Source organism: Anolis carolinensis, chromosome 5 (assembly GCF_035594765.1).
Source record: "Anolis carolinensis isolate JA03-04 chromosome 5, rAnoCar3.1.pri, whole genome shotgun sequence".
Taxonomy (NCBI): domain Eukaryota; kingdom Metazoa; phylum Chordata; class Lepidosauria; order Squamata; family Dactyloidae; genus Anolis; species Anolis carolinensis.
The window spans coordinates 37,479,219-37,500,037 of NC_085845.1; the positions used below are offsets into that span (position 1 = coordinate 37,479,219).

At 36.2% G+C, this 20,819-nt stretch overlaps 1 protein-coding gene across 1 annotated transcript; it reads left to right on the forward strand.

Annotated features, from left to right (window-relative positions):
- The first annotated feature begins 108 nt into the window (after nucleotides 1–108).
- On the forward strand, nucleotides 109–20,446 carry abhd18 (abhydrolase domain containing 18). Its single transcript, XM_008112037.3, has 14 exons — nucleotides 109–334; nucleotides 2,197–2,248; nucleotides 7,870–7,974; nucleotides 8,512–8,596; nucleotides 9,445–9,545; nucleotides 10,543–10,621; nucleotides 10,706–10,790; nucleotides 11,800–11,827; nucleotides 12,977–13,115; nucleotides 13,811–13,900; nucleotides 14,490–14,591; nucleotides 15,621–15,993; nucleotides 17,238–17,400; nucleotides 17,848–20,446. The coding sequence occupies exons 3-14, from the start codon at nucleotides 7,883–7,885 to the stop codon at nucleotides 17,897–17,899; spliced, it is 1,389 nt and encodes a 462-aa protein (XP_008110244.2). The 5' UTR covers nucleotides 109–334; nucleotides 2,197–2,248; nucleotides 7,870–7,882; the 3' UTR covers nucleotides 17,900–20,446.
- The last annotated feature ends 373 nt before the right edge of the window (nucleotides 20,447–20,819 follow it).

A 20,819-nucleotide genomic window follows, 5' to 3' on the forward strand; every position in this document is an offset into this window, starting at 1 on the left:
ACAGCCCTTCCTCTTTCTTGACGGTACTGGTCACGTGAAGCGCGTTTACGGTATCTGATTGGTTGGAGGAGCTGTCGTTTTTCTCTTTGTTGTTTTTTTTTCTTTCTTTCTTCCCTCCCTCCAAATCTAAACCTCGTCGTGTTTTCTCGCGATGACAGCGGCGGCGACCTTCTCTCCTCGCTCCTTGTGGCGGGACGGCGGAAAGCCCTGAGGGGAGAGGCGCCTGCTTAGGCTTCTCCTCCCGCCTCTTCCCCGCCCACTTCAGAAGCTCAGCTTGGGCGCACGTGCGGCTGAGGCGTCTCTCCGCGGAGGGAAGTCAGTGGAGAAGCAGCAGGTGAGAACACACGTTCACTGTTCTGCCATAGGCCACAGCTGCGTTTCTGCACTCTACCATGAATGAAGTTTGACATTATTTTTTCTGTCAATGGCTGATGCTATGGAATCCTGAGATCTAAAAGCGTTATCTTTCGCCTTCTCTGAATTGAACCGTAGTAGCTGAAGCGGTGTCAAACTGTGTTAATTCTAGAGTGTAGACTAGGCAAGGGCAAACTTGGGCCCTCCAGATGTTTTGGACTTCAGCTCCCACCATTCGTAACAGCCTCGGGCCCTTTCCTTTTCCCCCTTAGCCTGGTGTAGATTTCCCCTGAGGTTAAGTCCAGTCGTGTCCAACTCTGGGGGTTGGTGCTCATCTCCATTTCTAAGCCGAAGAGCCGGCGTTGTCCGTAGACACCTCCAAGGTCATGTGGCCGGCATGACTGCATGGAGCGCCGTTACCTTCCTGCCGGAGCGGTACCTATTGATCTACTCACATTGGCATGTTTTCGAACTGCTAGGTTGGCAGAAGCAGGAGCTAACAACGGGCACTCACTCCGCTCCCATGATTTGAACCTGGGACCTTTTTGGTCCGCAAGTTCCGCAGCTCAGCGCTTTAACACACTGTACCAACAGGGGCCCTGCAGATACACCTACAGTTAGTATAATAGAATATTAAGAGTTGGACCCAGCACCATCCAAGACAGCCAAAGAAGACCTTAAGATCATGATGGGGGGGAGGGGGGCTAGTAGGGTGTATCTAGATGCTGTTTTAAGTTTTAATATATCAATGGTTTTAAATTGTGTTTATATGTTTATTGTTTCTATTATTTTATGTTTTTTTTATTTTCTTTGTATAATGAGGCATTGAATTTTTGCCTAAATGTATATTGTATGCCGCTCTGAGTCCCCTACGGGGTGAGAAGAGCGGGATAGAAATGAAGATGATGATGATGATGATGATGATGGAAGAGACCACGTGGGAAGAGACCATCTAAGCCACTCCCCTGCCATGCAGGAAAAGCCCAATCAAAGCACTCTTGACAGATAGCCATCCAGCCTCAAGTTTTAAAAGCCTCCAAAGAAGGAGCTTCCACCACACTCCGAGGCAGAAAAGTTACACTACTGAACAGCTCTTATGCTCAGGAAGTTCTTCCAAATATTCAAGTGGAATCTCCATTCCTGTAATTTGGTATTTTGCATTATCTGCTTTGATTTGGATTGTGTGAGGCTACACTGCCATATAAACCAGTTCAAAGCAGATAATCTGGATTTTGTATGGCAGTGTAAAGGTAAAGGTTTCCCCTTCACATTAAGTCTAGGCGTGTCCGACTCAGGGTGGTGGTGCTCATCTCCATTTCTATGCTGAAGTTGTCCATAGACGCCTCCAAGGTCATGTGGCCGGCATGACTGCATGGAGCGCCGTTACCTTCCTGCTGGAGCGGTATCTATTGATATACTCACATTTGCATGTTTTCGAACTGCTTGGTTGTTAGAAACTGGGGCTAGCAGTGGGAGCTCACCCTGCTCTCTGGATTTGAACCTCCAGTGTTTTGGTGAGCAAGTTCAGCAGCTCAGCAGTTTAACCTTCTGTGTCACTCGGGGCTCCATATAGACCAGTGGTTCTCAACCTGTGGGTCCCCAGATGTTTTGGCCTTCAGCTCACAGAAATCCTAACAGCTGGTAAACTGGCTGGGATTTCTGGGAGTTTTAGGCCAAAACATCTGGGGACCCACAGGTTGAGAACCATTGGTGAAGATCTACATGACAATGTAGATTGGACCTAAGCCACTAAATCATTGAAACTGCTCGCTCAATTATATATGTATTTTTCATGATTTCAATTCATGTGAGAATTTGTCTCTTTTTTATGCTTTGAACCAGCAGATGCATCAAATGAAGAGGCTTAGCAAGATTGAGCTAGAAAGATCTACAGGTATGATGAAACAATAGTATCGTATTATAAATCATGTCGGCAGTTCGAATCCGGGGAGCTGGGTGAGCTCCCGCTGTTAGCCCCAGCTTCTGCCAACCTAACAGTTCGAAAACATGCAAATGTGAGTAGATTAATAGATATTGCTCCAGCAGGAAGGTAACAGTGCTCCATGCAGTCAGGCTGGACACATGACATTGGAGACGTCTGCAGACAACACCGGCTATTTATTTATTATTTATTTATTAGCGACATTTATATCCCGCCCTTCTCACCCCGAAGGGGACTCAGGGCAGCTTACAAGTTATAGGTAGTACATACAATACATTACATTACCGGTACAGCACAACATAAATATCATTCACCACCACACTGCAGTACACCACCACGTCACAATACCACATGCAACACACAATACACAATGATAATAGTGTATTACTATCACTATCATACTATAACACACTATCTTTGGCTTAGAAATTGAGATGAGCACCACACCCCAGAGTCGAACGCAACTGGACTTGATGTCAGGGGGAAACCTTTACCTTTTATACCAGGGGTCCCCAAACTAAGGCCTGTGGGCCGGATGCAGCCCTCCAAGGTCATTTACCTGGCCCCTATCCTCAGTTTTAGACTTAGGCTCGCCCAAAGTCTGAAATGACTTGAAAGCACACAACAATAACAATCTTAATTGACTTGACTACCTCATTGGCCAGAAGCAGGCCCACACTTCCCACTGAAATCCTGATAGGTTTATGTTGGTTAAAATTGTTTTTATTTTTAAATATTGTATTGTTCTTTTGTTGTTGTTGTTTTTGCACTACAAATAGGACATGTGCAGTGTGCATTGGAATTTGTTTTTTTTTTTTAATGATAATTCGGCCCCTCAACAGCCTGAAGGATTGTGGACAGGCCCTCTGCTTAAAAAGTTTAAGGACTCTTGTTTTATATGTTATGCTGAGATTTGTCAGCTACTCTCTGAGAACCTTGTGACATGTGTGGGAAAGGTACTGGCACAGAAAAATTAAAAACTTTCATTTCTTTCTGTTCATAAATTATGTGACTGATTTTGCTGCTTTCAAGATAGTTGCATTTATCTATATATATAAAAGAGTGATGGCATCAGGGCAGTGGACAAAACAACAAAACTACAGGCCCCCCAACCTCGAAATTTGACAACACAACCCATCATCCACGCCTCTAGGTTGATACAACAAAAAGAAAAGAAAAATAAAGTCCTAATTAGAGGGAGAGCAATAATTGTTTTTATCCAATTGCTGCCAGTTTAGAGGGCTAATCTCTGCCCACTTCGTTGCCTAGCAACCAAGGGACAGCCAGGTTTCAGTTAAGGGACAGGCAAATTTAGGCCTCACTTAGACTTCTTCCACAGATTATCTAATTTGCACTGGATTATATGGCAGTGTAGACTCAAGGTCCTTCCACACAGCTATATAACCCATTTATAATCTTACATTATCTGCTTTGCACTGGATTATCTTGACTCCACACTGCCATATAATCCACTTCAGTGTGCATTTTATACAACTGTGAAGAAAGGGCCTCATATAATCCAGTTCTGAGCAGATAATATAAGATTAGAAATATACAGTAGACTCTCACTTATCCAACATAAACAGGCCGGCAGGATAAGTAAATATATTGGATAATAAGAAGGGATTCAGGAAAAGCTGATTAAACATCAAATTAGGTAATCGTTATACAAATTAAGCACCAAAACATCATATTATACAACAAATTTGACAGAAAAAGTAGTTCCATGCGCAGTAATGCTATGTAGTAAATACAGTAGAGTCTCACTTATCCAACACTCGCTTATCCAACGTTCTGGATTATCCAACGCATTTTTGTAGTCAATGTTTTCAATATATCGTGATATTTTGGTGCTAAATTCATAAATACAGTAATTACTACATAGCATTACTGCGTATTGAACTACTTTTTCTGCCAAATTTGTTGTCTAACATGATGTTTTGGTGTTTTATTTGTAAAATCATAACCTAATTTGATATTTAATAGGCTTTTCCTTAACGCCTCCTTATTATCCAACATATTCGGTTATCCAACATTTTGCCAGCCCACTTATGTTGGATAAGTGAGACTCTACTGTACTGTATTTACAAATTTACCAGTAAAATATCACAATGAATTTGAAACACTGACTACAAAAACATTGATTATGAAAAGGCAGACTGTGTTGGATAATCCAGAACATTGTATAAGCGAATGTTGGATAAGTGAGATTCTACTTTGATATGAAATAATTTCTAGGATAGAATAATGCAGAACAATATAATCTCTAAAACCAGGACAGTAATAAAGAAATAAAGAAATAAAGAAAGTAAATAAAGCAAGGAAATTGGAAATTCCACAAAGGAAACAATCAGGGCCAGCTAACACCTCCCAAGAAAGGATTCTTCCAGAAAGGAAGCTGAGAAGGCAGTGAAGCACTATGTATTACCAAAGTCATTATTATTACTATCATTACTATCCTTACTATTATTATTATTGTGTTGCGGTCAACCGTGAAAATGAATACAATATGGCTCCAAGTATTCAAAAACACTAAAATCAGAATATAAAAAAATTAATGTGGTATAATAAAACAGAACAATACAATCTCTAAAATCAGAACACTAAATAAAGAACAACACTCTGAAAATAGGGGAATTCCACACAGAAAACAATCAGGGCCAGCTAACACCTCCCAACAAAGGATTCCCATCATCAAAGTCTGGCCAATCCTCTGTTTTCTCAGGGCCACAGACAGTAGAAGCATATAAAATATCGCAAACAACACCACACTGAAAACAAGGTAATTCCAGACAGGAAACAATCAGGGCCAGCTAACACCTCCCAACAAACAAATCACTCAGGGAGGAAACAGCTAGGCTTTAAATCTGCAAGGCCATTACATCCTAATCATTTTTCCTAATTGCAGCATTCATACTTGCCTCCAACAGACAAAAAAAAACAATCAGAAATATTGCATATTCACAACCTTTAGGAAATAATGTCCCCTGATGGCACAGCATGTTAAAGCGCTGAGCTGCTGAACTTCTGGACCGAAAGGCCGCAGGTTTGAATTGGGGGAACTGACAGAGCCCCCACTGTTAGCCCCAGCTTCTGCCAACCCAGAAGTTCAAAAACATGTAAATGTGAGTGCATCAATAGGTACTGCTCCGGTGGGAAGGTAACGCCGCTCCATGCAGTCATCCCACATGACCTTGGAGGAGTCTACGGACAACGACGGCTCTTCGGCTTAGAAATGGAGATGAGCACCAACCCCCAGAATCATACATGACTGGGCTTAATGTCAGAGGAAAACGTTTACCCTTTACCTTAACTACCACCAATTCCTCAATACTTTATACTTTTATTTCCCATACCACCATTCTTCGCCACAGCAATGCGTGGCCGGGCACAGCTAGTTTCTTATAAATAGGTGCTGGCTCTGTTTGCAGAAGCTATTTTAGCAAAGTATTGTTATCAGTAAGCATTGCTCTCTTCTTTATTGCTGATTATAGAACTGCATACAATGTACGTGACCTTCAGTAAGTCACAGATGAATGAGATGTCCAAAACATGACTAATACAGATTCCTGTGGTGGTTATAATGAAAGCTGTCTTATTCATTACGCACTTTTCTATTTGAAGATATCCTTAGAGCATCCTCTGATTATTTATGCATTTATTTAGTCTTCATTGTATTCTAAATTTAAAAAATGCAATACTATTCTTTGTAGATCCTGGACCTATTTTTTTTACAGATATTTCATAAATCGTACCACAAATTTTGTTTTTGTTGATCAAAACCTAGAATATTAAAGAAAGTGGTAGATCATTAATGAAACTTCTAAGTTTGTGACCACTGGGAGTGCTAAGGTAACATTTATTCTGCTTTTGGCAGCATATCAATTTCTTAGCCTAGTCAGTGTACAAAACACATGTGATGCTTCAGTGGAATTATGCCTTAAAAATGGAGAGTTTTATTTATGCAATAAAAATATTTATATGAAATCTAATCAAATTCCTATGGCTTAACGTAGTACTAACATGTAAATGTAAATGACGAAGTAGATATCACAATCAGTATAAACCTGCAACAGTCCACAGTATTTAAAAAAATAAGGCTTGTTGGCTTCAGTAGGATTTACTGTCAGCTGAGTAATGTACACATTCACAGCACTGGAACTTAATAGTCATAATTATTTCTTGGAATTCTGCGGTTCTGAAGGCCTTTGGAAAGTGATTAATAGTTATAGTGAGTATAACTATTAATCTGACAGTAGCAAATATTAAGTGTTGGCTGAATAATAATAATAATAATAATAATAATAATAATAATAATAATAAAACTTTATATCCCGCTCTATCTCCCTGAGGGGACTCATTAATGTTCAGCCTTTTCTAGTACAGTATGTTGTCTAACAAACTTAAATATTTTATTATCCAGACTTAAAAGATATTAATTCCGTAGTTAATTTTTCATGCATTGTTGTACAGGTCAAGCGTGCCTTAACTGGAAATCCGAAAAACACTGATATTGTCTACAGGGGTAATTGAAATAAATGCACAACATTAAGAGCATTGTGTATGAAGTTATCTTCAGGCTATATGTATAAGTCTACTATATGAAATACTGTAAATGAATGTAGTGTTTAGACTTGTGTCCTATCCATAACATATCATATTGTGTATATACAAATATTCCAAAATCCAAATAAATACAAAATTCAAACACTTCTGGTCCAAAGCATTTTGGATAAAGTATACTCAACCCCGTAGGCAGGTGGATAATTAGCTATTTTAAAAGCTGTCAGAATCGGTCATGCAAGTAAGCTAATCATATGATTGTTTTTTTGTTTCTAGACGCAGGCTTGTTATGAGGAGCAATGAGCAATGTGGTAAAATGAGAAGACAAATGGCACTGGTTAAATATTAACTGAGCAATTACACTGTGTCAAAGGGCAAAGCAGCTTAGTATTTGCTTTCTCTGGTACGCTACACAGTAAGCGAATATTGAAGTGCTACACAAATCATTACAGTGGACTATTGGTATTCAATGGGGTTTGGTTTCAGAATCCACCATGTTTACCAAAATCTGTGGATGCTCAAGTCCCACAATGTACAATATCAGTGTAAAATGGTGTCCCTTATATAACATAACAAAAACAAGGTTTCCTTTGAGTGTGTGTGCATGTAATATTTTCATGCCATGGATGGTTGAATCTGTGGGTGCAAAGTCCATGTCTACAGAGGGCAACAGAAATTTGACTTCCCCTCCCCTGTGCATTAATAGAATATTCTTTTAATCTGTTAGCTTCTTTTTCTTTTTTCAAACAAGGTCTGATTTATTAGTATGTTGCTGAACATTTAAAAAACATAGTGGCACTGTTTAATATAAAATTCCAGTAACATAACCTTCTGTTTAAGTCTTCAATGGCAAAAAGACAAAATTCTGAGCCTCCATTTTCAACAAGAAGAAAATAACCCTTTCAGAAACCAGTTCCTTGTAAAATTGCACTTTTATGGCTTATGAAATAAGAAATAACATACTATTTTTCAACAAGTTATGTGGCAGCTGTCTCTGTTTTTTTTCCTAGATGTGTTTTACTAATGGGTGTGAGCAAGCTAGATGTGTTATACAGACGCCTTCTTCTTACTAAACTCTTCATTCAAGGATGGGGAAGACCTGAAGATTTGAAAAGGTGAATTATATCATGCTATAACTTCTATGTTAAGTGTTCAAATGTTTCTGTTAAAATATTATCATGTCATAAAAAACATATAGGTGTCTTCTGCTTATTCAATGGGTTAGGATCAGAGCACTGTCAAAAAATGAAAATAACTGAAATGTAGAACATAATCATATATATCCTAATCTTAGTAGGCAGGTAGATGTAATTGTCACTGTTGTTGTTATACATTACAATATATATTATAAGCATAAATATTTCATGACCAAATATAAATACTATGTGAATACTGTATTTTATACACAAATACTGTACAGTACTGTATAAGGGGCACACATAATGAACAAATGAATAAAGCAATGCATAGTTGCAAAGACGTTTCCACACTAATTAAAAAAACAGACTATGTATTCAACATATGGGTTCTGGGTAGCATCTAGAATGATCAAAAGAACATGTTATCAAAAAGTAGATAGTCGAAAAGCAAGGGACACCTGTATTTATGGATTTTGTCTGAAATATCTGAAACATGTTCTCTTTTTTTAATAGAATATTTGAATTCAGAAAGCTTATTGGAAACAGGGAAAAATGTCAGAATTTGGTTTCAAGAGACTATCCAGTGCATATTAACAAGGTATTGAAACTAATGAATGCAACTGTAACTTAAGATTCTATGTTTACCTTAATTATATTATTCTCAAAAGACTTATTGTGTGTTGAAATTAAGAATACTATATACATAAATGAATTTGTTTACATTGGCAATGTTCCAAACATATAATTTTGTAAATTTTGCAATGTAAATGATTATACTAATCATTGATTTCTTATATTTCTTATATTTCCTCAATGTCATGGGAAGTACCCTACTGTTTTGGGGATATAGAAGGTACTGGGAAGTACTTAATGAAATCAAACCTTGAGTTTTATACTATCAGTTTGCTTTGGGACTAGCTTACCCTTAGAAAATGATACTACTAAAAATCCCCTTCCCCTGCCAATTTCCTTTCCTCTTTTCCCAAACTGCACCAACAGACAATGATAATTTTTTTCTTTCAAAAAAATCCAAGGAACTAACTGGAAGCCAGAGGTTTATTAGAGAGTCAAAAGGTTCCAATCACTTTAGAAGTGCTATTGTTATTGAGTATCATATCCAGTTAAGAAATGTACCTTCTGTTTCTGCTTGAGACTTCCCAACCGCCTCACACATGGCCTCTCATATTTCTCCAAGCTAGAAAGTTTTATTTGTGGCTTGGGTTGGGATGGGCTAGTTGAACTGGAGTATTCTGAGTCCAACTCAAGATGAGGACAGAAATATTATGTTCTGTTCCTCCTGAACTGTATTAGTCCCTTGTGTTAGTTCTTTTAAATAACTTTGACTTTTGTAATCTATACTTGAGGCTCTTTCATACTGTTGAAATTTCTTTCCACCAAAGATGCATGTCTGATAGCTACAGTAATAATATCACAATGTTCCTCTAGGTTGAAGAGCAATCAGACTGTAAGATCCTTGATGGACACTTTGTTTCCCCCTTGGCTCATTATGTTCCAGAAATCATGCCATCAGAATCTATCACAGCAAGGTAAGAGCAACCACACAGCAAGTCATAAAATTGCTAGCAGATTGAAATAGGTTGCTAACAATTGCTTGTTCCAAGGATTCTCAGAATGCATAAAGATGGGAGCCTCTGCTGATTGTGTTAAGTTCTGATCTGCGAAGGGCCATAACTTGATTCCGCTGAATGCAGTTACACTTCAGACCTTATCTATAAGTACAAGGAGAATGGAGTTTGGGCAAGCTCATGCATTCCAGCCTTCCCTCATTGTATTCTTTGCCTGTTAAGAACTCAAGTATTGTGCAATTGTGGTACATAAATCGGCCCTGTTATTGAGCAAGATGCATTTGGCTTGTTAAGTTCTGTCTTTATAGCCCTGCTGGGAACAGCTAGTGCAGTCACCCTTAAGTGCAAATGCTCTCAGAGACGTTTCATTATTTTGATGCATTTGTATGCCACCTTTGTTCCAGAATAGGACTTATTATTCTGGCTTTGAATTTGCATAGACAAATGTAATATGTGAACAAAGATTTAAATCCAGTGTCAATTTACCAAATTTTCATAGATACATAAGATATGCTCTCCTGAGAATGACCAATTGCAATTATTCCAAAGTGACTGGTAGCAATTCTCACTATTTCATTACCTTAAAAGTAGCCTTTCTACTCACTCATTGAGTAGAACATTGTTGATTTATTGAGTAGAACATTTTGGATTCCTCTTTTGTACATCCTTTCCAGCTTTGGAAATGATTTTGATAGGTTTCTTGTTACTCTTTATATAGATTAATTATTATACCAAAGCTCCTGACATACATTATCCATGCTAAGTTTATGTGTATTTGTTGTGAAAATGCATATTCTTCCACTAAGCTTTGCAAGATACTTGAAAGGTATATTTTTTATCTAGTAGAATGTAGCACAATATGGATTTAGTAATGTGATCCTGAGTTCAGGTTCCTCTGTAATGCTGTTAACTTTGCTTTATACAGATTAATTTTTAAGAATTGCTTTCTTTTTGATAGGTTTCAGTTTATAGTACCAAAGAGATGGAACAGCAAATATAGACCCGTGTGTATTCATTTAGCTGGCACTGGAGACCATGTAAGCAAACAGAATTACTCATGCTTTTAAAATAAACCTATTGCATGGTATTCCGTTCATCCCTGTTTAATCTTTATCTTCTAGCACTTCTGGAGACGACGTACTCTAATGGCCCGTCCAATGATCAAAGAAGCATGTATGGCTTCATTGTTGTTAGAAAACCCGTATTATATCCTTTTCATTTGAGGAAGTACAGTCCAACATAAGCATATTTGTAGAGGGTGGGCCAAAGGTTGTGAAGGAGTTTCAATATTTAGTAGCTCCTTTATTTCTCATTTTTTAATTTTTTAATTTACAATACACAGTTTATGTAGGAAATACATTTACATTACCTGTGATAAATCAAACCTCATAAATAAGGAAAAAAATAGTTTCCAAAAAGTTATTAAAGCTTTATGACTTTTGGCCCACCCTGTATACCTTTTTGCATATTCTCTGTACAAATAGGTATTTTATAAAACCATTTTAAAACTGGCCTACAATAACCTAATCTGTTGCGATATGATTAATTTTGGTTGAAAAGCCAGCAGATTAGGGTTAAGTATTATGTGTGGAAATACTACAATTCATATTTCTCTCTCTCAAATTATGTTGCATATATACATGTGCGTGTGTCTATGCTTCAAATGTTTTTGAGATATTTTGTTTCAGTGGTTGTGTTCATAGAATCTGGATATTGCTACCTCAAATGCCTTGTTTTTTAAAAAAATGGATTAAATTATGAACAAAGACACTTCAAAGTGAAATCAATGGAAATTTAGTTTGTGTAGACCTCCCTTTGAATAGCTGCCGTAGCAAATTTCCATATTACATCTCAAACAAATAATTCTAGAAATCAATTTAAATTAATATTGCAGATTTTTGTCTTGTATAGGTCTTAAAATGAAACTCAAAATCATTTGTATTATATAAACTGCTATACTGTAATATCCTGGATTCAACTTGGTTTATTTGTCAAAGTACTCATTTAAATTGTGATTAGCTCTTTAGTATAGTGAGTTCCAAATTGCTAATTAAACTCATATTAGGAGTTAAAACAACTTTTGAATATTAGCGTGCATTTTTATTCAATTTTAAACTTTCAAAGTAATATTTTAATGAAAGTTTGAAGCCCAGAATATATATGTGTGTGTGTGTGTGTGTATTTCTTTTCTAACTTCTTTGACTCATACATATACATGGCTGCAGAAAACCTAAAGACCAAATGTAAGTATTAACTGTATCTTACTAATTGCCTCCTTTCCTCCATCTTTAAATATTCGGCAAGATTTGTACAGACAGGGCTTGCCTTTGCCTTCCTCTACCCCAAAGAGACAAGATCTCGCCAAGGTCTTTGAGTCTCCTTTATGGAGTGAAAAAGCAGGGTATAAATAAGCCACAGCAACAACAAGGTCATCCAGAAGATTTTTATTACTAAATTTGAATTTGAACCCTGGTCTCCAGAATCATAGTCCAACACTCAAACTACTACACCATGCTATCTATTCCACTTGTACAGTGAAGTAAAATAAACTGACCTGGGGATCTGGTATAGAAACCTGTAATTGTACCAGGAATATTTATCCCAGGAAATATTCTGGGATAAGCCAAATAAAATGGATCTTCAAAATAAAATTGAAATGAACAAGAACAACTAATGCCTATACTGAAAGTTCTGACTAATCAGGGATTTCCCTCAGCTCCAAGTTGTTGAGCTATATTTGTAGTATTGCTTTACTTTTGCCATAGCTGCTTAAATTGCTGTATTACCTATTATTATTATTATTATTATTATTATTATTATTATTATTATTATTATTATTTCTATCCTGCTTTTTTACTATTGGGATTCAAAGCGGCATACAAAGGATTAAAAAACACAAACAAATATACATCAATACATATAATACATAATCAACTAATCTCCAGCCAAGGGGAGGAAATCTTTCTCTTTGACAAGTAGTATGCAAAATTTGTTCAAGGTTGTAATAGCACATATTGGCAGTGAAGTAATTCTGGATTGTACAATTTATCCAACAACTCAGTGTAACAAGGCTCACATTTCACCTTTGGTATGTACAAGATCTGTACGCTACAAGATTTCTACAAGATCTGTACGCTATGAGTTTTTGTTCTAAAACAGTTTGATGGGAAAGTGGACAGATTTGTTGATCATAATCCAACGGTGGCAGATATTACTGTGCTAACTAATTGGCTCTGAGCTTTTCTTTCATTTGTTTAGCATGTTTTAACATATATTGCCTAATCTGTCTCAATTGTATTGTGTTAGAGTTGAAACTTCTTTCATGAAGAGTATGGGTTTTTAATGCATCCTTTCTGAAAAGTAAGTGTACTTTTGTTCATTTGGGAGGAAAGAAGATCATGTCTAAAAAATGTCTCTGACCTGTTTGTGATGGGAGGAGCTCTTGTGCTAGAATCAGCAGCTCTTTTGCACTGGTTGGAGAGAGAAGGCTATGGACCCCTTGGGATGACTGGAATATCTATGGGAGGACACGTAAGAGCTTTTAAAAAATAGTAAACATAGTAATTCCATTGAAGTTTGCTTATGTTATTTAGTATTGTATTTATACGTTTTAGATTAGCTGCAATTTACTGTACATGTTTTAAAGTAAGCAGCAGTATGTGAGCAGTATGACTAATATATAACATTGATAGGAGAAATAAGATGTACAGATTTTGATATCTCGATGTCATATTCTGTTAGAAGTAATGCATAGTAAGTTTGATTGAATGCCTCTTAAATGTCAAGGCCATGTCACAATACTAATTTCCTTTTAAAGTTACACTATGATCCTCATATCCATGGGACTGATATCAGTAATTTCATTTATGCAAATTTCACAAAATATGTCCTTTCAGCATTTTCTAGGTCTCTCAGTGCAACTCTATGTTATTACTGGACCAGAAGTCTTTTATTTCAATAAGTTCACTATTATCTGTGTTACTGTGTATCCATATAAAGTTTGAGAATGTATCCCCCATGGATACAGGGATTGCACTGTGTTAATAAATGTCACTGACATATAGATCAGATTATTGTTAATGCAGTGTATGCAAAACGAATATGACCAAATCCTATTTGTGATGAAACTGGAAAGAATAAACCTAGGTTAATACAATAAAATGCAACTGCTGTCCAGACAATAACAATTAATACCCATCCTGATAAAATGTTTTCCTTTTTCACAGATGGCATCATTAGCAGTGTCAAACTGGCCTAAGCCATTACCGCTAGTTCCTTGTCTGTCCTGGTCCACAGCATCTGGTGTTTTTACCACGGTAATTTATTTGTAGTTAATAATGTATAATGTTAAGTTGAAACCATAAAAAGATTCACAGGTTTAAAATTAGAGATAGAATATTTTAATCTTAATCGTAAGGTAAATGATGATGTACTAGTTCCCACTGCAGCCCTTAGAACTTCATGATAACTGGAGGGTTTCTTAACCTCACAGAGCAGGTTTTTGAGGACCAAATGTAGCTGCACTGGGGTAATCCATCTTGCTTTTACTGGATGCTGCAGTTCAGTATTTAAACCTACCTTTTGTGTCACTGAGACAACAATAGAGTTTATCCATTTTTTTTAGCTGTGGGGAAGAATTTAAAAATACAGTAATGGTATGGGAGTCAGCAGAGTGAGAAATAAAAGATCAATCTGCATTGATGAGACCTCTTTCATAAGTCTGTAATCTCTTTTTGTTTGGTGATGGCTCAGGAAACGTCAGGGAAACATAATCACCGAGATTAGAAACTTAACAAAATGACATTCTGGAGTATAAAAACTGATTTTTTAAAATATAGTTTAAGGAATCTATCATTGTTTCAAACTACAGTTTCTAGTCTTTAGTTGTTCCTATTTATATTCCAGGGTGTCCTGAGCAAAGCTGTGAACTGGAGAGAACTAGAGAAACAGTATTATACTCAGAGTGTTTATGAAGAAGAAATAATTCAGATGCTCGAATACTGTGGAGTAAGTATACCCTCCTTATTTTCAATTGATTGTTAATCTTAAACTGTATTTAAAAAGAGTTCAATTCAATATTTCAGTGCTTAATCACTTTAGCAAAAAAAACACATTAAGCATGAAGCTGCTGGGAATTTTACTACATCAGTGCTATAAATTTCACACCTGCGTACATCAGCTATTAAATGAAAATGATGTCTTGTTCATGTTTGGGACAGAATCATCAGGGTGCCAAACTGGTCATATGGTTCTATAGCTTCTTAGCTGTAGCACTGACATCAGTTAAGAAACCCAGAAAACCCAAAAAGAAATCCAGAAAACAAAAATAATAAACCCATAGAAAAATCTATCTTTTTGTGTATTGTTGGTATATCAAAGTCTAATGTTGGTTATATATCTGCAAACTTTTTCATGAAATCATACAATAAAATAATATTGTTTAAAACCACCTCCAGGGTATGTCTATAAAGTGTATTATGAAACATAAATGAATGTCATGTTTAGGTCCTATCTCCAAGATAGCTCAATCTGTACATATATGCAAATACAGCTGTTCCAGAATCTAAACAAATGTGAAACCCAAAACACTTCTGGTGTTTTGGAAAAGGGATACTTAACCTGTCTAGTGAAGTTTATGAATATGCTTTAGTTGGCCTCATTTGAAACGGACAAAAATAACAATAGCAGTTTTTCAAACTGTGATTAAATAATAAAGCTGAAAAAATGGGCCCATATATATGCAGGCATTTTCACCTTAGGACTTTGTGGTGTGAGGTCTCCTACATACAAATAGCAGGAGAGAAAAGTTTGGTACGTGATTCTCAGTAGAAATTAAATTCCTTTTAATGGGAGAAATTCAATATTTAACACCAAAGAGCTGTTCCGTACATGCTGGCAGAGCTACAGTATTAGATTAATGTCTTGTCTAGTTGGTTTTTTTAAAAAGCAAACTTTAAAAAACTGATTTAATTGATAATTTATTCATAGATTGATATTTATGAAACATGCCTTAATTGAATAGGTATTTCTGTTTAGACAGATTCATTCAAGATGGGACAAGACTTTGTTAAAAACTCCCCCAGCAGTGTGGACAGTTTGAGCCATCTGGATCTGAATTCCAGTGTGCTGAACCTCGATATCAGAAGCAAAGTTCTGTCTTCAGAAAGCTGTTGCTCCCTTAGCACTAACAGGAACACTCTAAGTGCCTCTACAGAAGGACTGTTAGTGCAAGAGGCACCCAAAATGCAATGCACAAACCAAACTTTTTCAACCAGCAGCAGTAGCAATAAGAACTTTTCCAATGCGGAGAAGAATCTTATAAGTGGAAAAAGAGATCGTTTGCAAAGAGAATCTCTAATGTTCATGAAAGGAGTGATGGATGAATGTACCCACGTAGCTAATTTTTCAGGTATATATAAATTTTAATATGAGTTTTAACATTTCTTTCTCTTACTATTTTCCTGTACTTCAGCCCTATATAACAATTCTTTATTTTGTATCTTGAGCAGTCTTCCTTAAGGTTTTCATATCTGCCTTGCTAAGTAATCACCTCTGAGTGCACATATCTCTTACATTTGAAGTTCCTCCTCTCTTACACACTTATCTCACTCCTCCTGCTTCCTGCTTGCCTAGTAGGACTAAGAGTAGCTGATAATGAAGACAACATAATGTTTTTATAAAATGTTCTTTAAAGCATAGCATGCTCACTAGCAGACGTAATGCCAAAGGAACTAGCAGATTCACTAAATATTTTAATAAATTGAAATATTTTAATAAATATTGAAATAATAGGGTACGCCGTCTCATGTGTTTGTGTGCTACACAGGAAGGATACTTAATGTTAAAAACAGACTATAAAGTGAACACCAAACTATTATACAGGCAGTTCCTGAGTTACAAAAATCTGACTTACAAACAGTTCATAGTTAAGAATGGGGGCAAAACAACAGGAAGTGGGAGAAATCTACCCCTAGGAAGGGAAATTCGCTCCTGAAAGAGATCTTGGCGGAAACATGTATCAACTGAGGCTTTATAACCAATCCTTATTTCCCCAACAAACCACATTTTTCAAAATCCAATTATCACAAGGACAGAAAGTGACATGAATTATTCCGAACAGGGGCACAGACAGCAAAACAAATTCCACAGGGGTGTTAACCCTTCCCTGTACTATCCAACGCTAAAGAATATATATTTTGAGCTAGAGTTATACTTTAAAAAGTACCTGTTCCGACATATACAAATTCAGCTTAAGAACAAACCTACAGGACCAATCTTGTCCGTAACTTGGGGGCTGCCTGTACAGTGTATTATAGTTTTATACTGATTAGTACCCAAACAACTGCAGTTGCCTTAAACATTATCCAGAGATTAAGTTGATTTCTCCCCCAGTGGGAGTACAATGCCAATTCCATTCAGGCAATTCTTTATGCATGCATCTTTTTCCTTATATCATTTGTTCCAATCATTGCCAGTATTATTTCAGCAATGAAAAGCAAGCCTATGTACGACAGTTCCCATTTGCTGAAGAAAGAACTTTAAATCTTTACAGAATTAATTCAGCAGTTTTAACAAACCCATTTCAAATACTGCCTTTAAAATGAGAACATAGTTTCAGGATATTTTGCTTCAAATAGCATATTTTGTTCTCAGTTCCAGTTGACCCAACACTGATCATAGTTGTACAAGCCAAGGAGGATGCTTATATTCCAAGAACTGGAGTGCGTAGCCTGCAAGAAATATGGCCAGGATGTGAAGTCAGATATTTGGATGGAGGTCATGTTAGTGCCTATCTCTTCAAACAAGGATTGTTCAGGTTAGATATTCAGAGTAACCGGTAAATAAATGCAACTTTCATTCTGTAACAGTACTGTATTTCTTAAGTGCGAAGTATGGGTTTTCTGTAGTGGCAATCCTGTCCACATTCACTGTTTCCAATTATGTGAATAAGTGGAATTTGAGCCTTGAGCTTGTGCTTTTTCATTTTCTTTTCAGTTTACTCCTGGCTTGTTCGAGTAGATTTCTTCCTGAATTTGGATGTAATAATAAACTCTAGTTTAACAAATAAATAACTTTGTGGATAATCTTTTCTGATGTCCAGAGCAATTTGGAAAGAAACCATCTTAGACACTAAAGGATGGACAAGTGATTTGAGAGACTTGTGTATTTAAATATTCACAAAGCATTACAGTTTTTTTTGAACGTGTAAATGATTATTATATTTTCATTTGTGGAATTAATAGTCTTATCTCTCTTTTTTTAGGCAAGCAATATATGATGCATTTGATCGTTTTCTAAGGAAATATGCTGTATAGTTCTGTCTTTTATACATGGATTCCCATGGTAACATCATACCAAGAATAAGCCGGCTGTAGGTTCAATTCAAAGTCATCAGCTTGAAGGATTATTCAACAGTGATTAAGACATTAAAACGTAATCCCTAAAGGTTAACTTTGAATTTGCATTAGTCATAGTTATGGCTATTTTAGCACAATTTGTTAATACTGAGAATGTCTGAAAGTTTGTAAAATATTATTTTTGAAAAGTTATTTTATTTGGAATGCCTACACATCAATTGAAGAAAGACCAATATAATATTGAAGATTACTTAAACTTCTTGCCCCAACACATCATTAGAAGTCCAAAGAAGTAGTATTGACAATATGCTTCTGGCAGTATACAAATTTGTTTAATGTTAACTGGCTTGTTTAAAGCTTTATTCCTAAAACAATTTATGTCAACTCAGAAAATGAGTGATTTGATGCGATCTGTTGTGTCAACTGGTTGAGTCACACATGTTCCATTATTGGTTATCAAAAGAAAATGACTTCTCAGAGTCCAGCTTTAATAATTTAAAGCAGAAATATCATAATGTACTTTTTAAATAAAATTGAGGTACGATGGAGGAAAGACGTGGGCATATCTGTCCCAGAAAATTTATAAACCCTCTTAATTAGCTGAGCTGCCCCACTTGAAATGAAAATAGATATGGAACCTTTCACACATATTGCATGTGTTATGTTTTGATAAATGTTTCCTTTCTAAACACATACACAAAGTTGTTTCACATGGTGAATTGTAATTTTATACTACCATAATATTATATAGTGTTAATTTTATAGATGCATATGGAACAACGGACTTGTGAGGATTGACAGTTCTTTTTAATCCAAGGGGTATAGTGCTTCACAACAAATTTCCTCTTATAGATTCGGTGATAAAAAGTTACTGTTCATGATAATAATGTCAATCCTACTTAAAAATCTAGAGGAATTACAAACTGAACTTATATTTTTGTAGCAAAGTTTCTGCAAACCCATCACAAAATCATTCCTGAGTGTATAGAGTTCCGCTAGAATGGTATGGAATAGGACACTTAGGATCAGAAAGAGGGAAGTGCCCTAATTCAAGTTTGCCTTGTGCATGCAGAAGTGCCTTTCTGCTGTGTTAGACACCTTCAGATTCATGTTGTTTTGTTTATTGCACAATATTCAAAGTTTATATATGAGGTTGAAAGCAATTTTGTGAAAATCTTTTAAAAGGGAGAGAAGTCATTGAAGCATGTCTTGATGTCCCAAATAGGCAGCCAGCATTTGTTTTTATATGTTAAAATAATGAGTACTAGGTACTGTCATGCTGGTATTTCCACATAGATGCCAAACTTCTTTTATAAACTGAAATATTTATTTTATAATAAGGTGAAGTGTATATGGGCTATCTGTAAATTGGCCAAAAGTTTATTTGAAAGTATTGTGCCCATTGCATGAATGTTGTAATTGACACATTTGCCTCAAAGTTTTGAGCAGGTAGTATGAGACTGTCTGTTATTAAGGAACATTCTTTGAAAGAACCAAAAACCAAAAGTATAGACCTCTCAAAGACCAAACGGAACCACATTTGAGAAGCTGCATCAGGCGGAATTCCAGGTTTTAATTACACTGTTCATATATCATAAAGAAATACAACATTGTTTCTTGATGGATGGTATGTTACAGTACAAGAAACTGTATCAAAATGTTAAATTATACATTTAAAGTCTACTGAAATTATTTTTCTGATCAAATTTTGATGAAAGATGTCTGCCAAAATCGATAAACACATAATGTTTTTTCTTGATGGCACAATAGCATGTTCTTAAAGTGTTGCCCTCTCAAATTTTCTTTAACAGAAAGGGTAACGTCTCTATGGAGGACATCCTGTAGATCAATCCCAAATAGAGTAAAACCATTCAGTCAGTTGCTAAAATGGTGAGTCAACATATAGGTAAATCCCATTATAATTAAAAAGATCTAACAAGAGGTTTTAGGCCTACGTCTGATATGAAATTTCTGTGCAGGTATTTTCTTGGAACAAATACACGATTAAACTGGAGAAAGGGCATGAGTTCCTCCACAAACCAATTCCTAATATCTGCACCAGAGATGTAAATTGTAAAGCAGAAGTATGTTTTGACTGAATTGCCTTCACAAACTTTCCTGCATTCTGAAACATTTAATATGGTTTTGAGGAGTATCAAAAACCCTGTCTAAACATACCTTCATTATATGAAGATTATTAACATATGTATTGTGAATAGTTAGTCATGGATATCACTTCAACAAAACGTTTACAACATAATTACTCTTAGCTTAAAGGTTATTCTGTGTTACTACTATTCCCCCTTCAAGGATTGGTAGATAGTCAAGGAGAGGCTAACAACGAATGTGTTGCCTTTTGATTCTATGTTTGGAAGTCATCTGCTGTCAGTCATTTCTTTCTTACAAGAGGTGGACTAATGTGAAATGAAAATGAATTTCCAAATTATGTATGCTTTTTATTTGATTGTATTTTGTATTTTCCAATAAAAAGCTTGCGGTGTTTAATTCTTTCATACCATTACTCTGTATTGTGAAATGGGCAACTTGGAAGTCCCTGAACAGACTGTGGAGTTGGCAGATCAAAAGACAACCTGGCAAAATGGCACTACCTAGAAGAATCCTCCACCTCGTACAACTGTGGAGCAGAACAAATAACACCAGTTAGAGGTGCCCGATTTTGCTGTTCACAGAGATATTCGTGCCACTGCTGGAGGAACATTTAGAGTGGTAGTTCTCATGAAACTTCTCCTTGATTTAAGTCTACCGGGAGGATAGCCATACAGTGGGTGGCTTTCACAGTGTTCAGCCTTATTTTTCTCGCAATTGGCAACAACTTCCCATCACATGTGAGGAGGGGCAATGCCAGCTAGCTTATAGA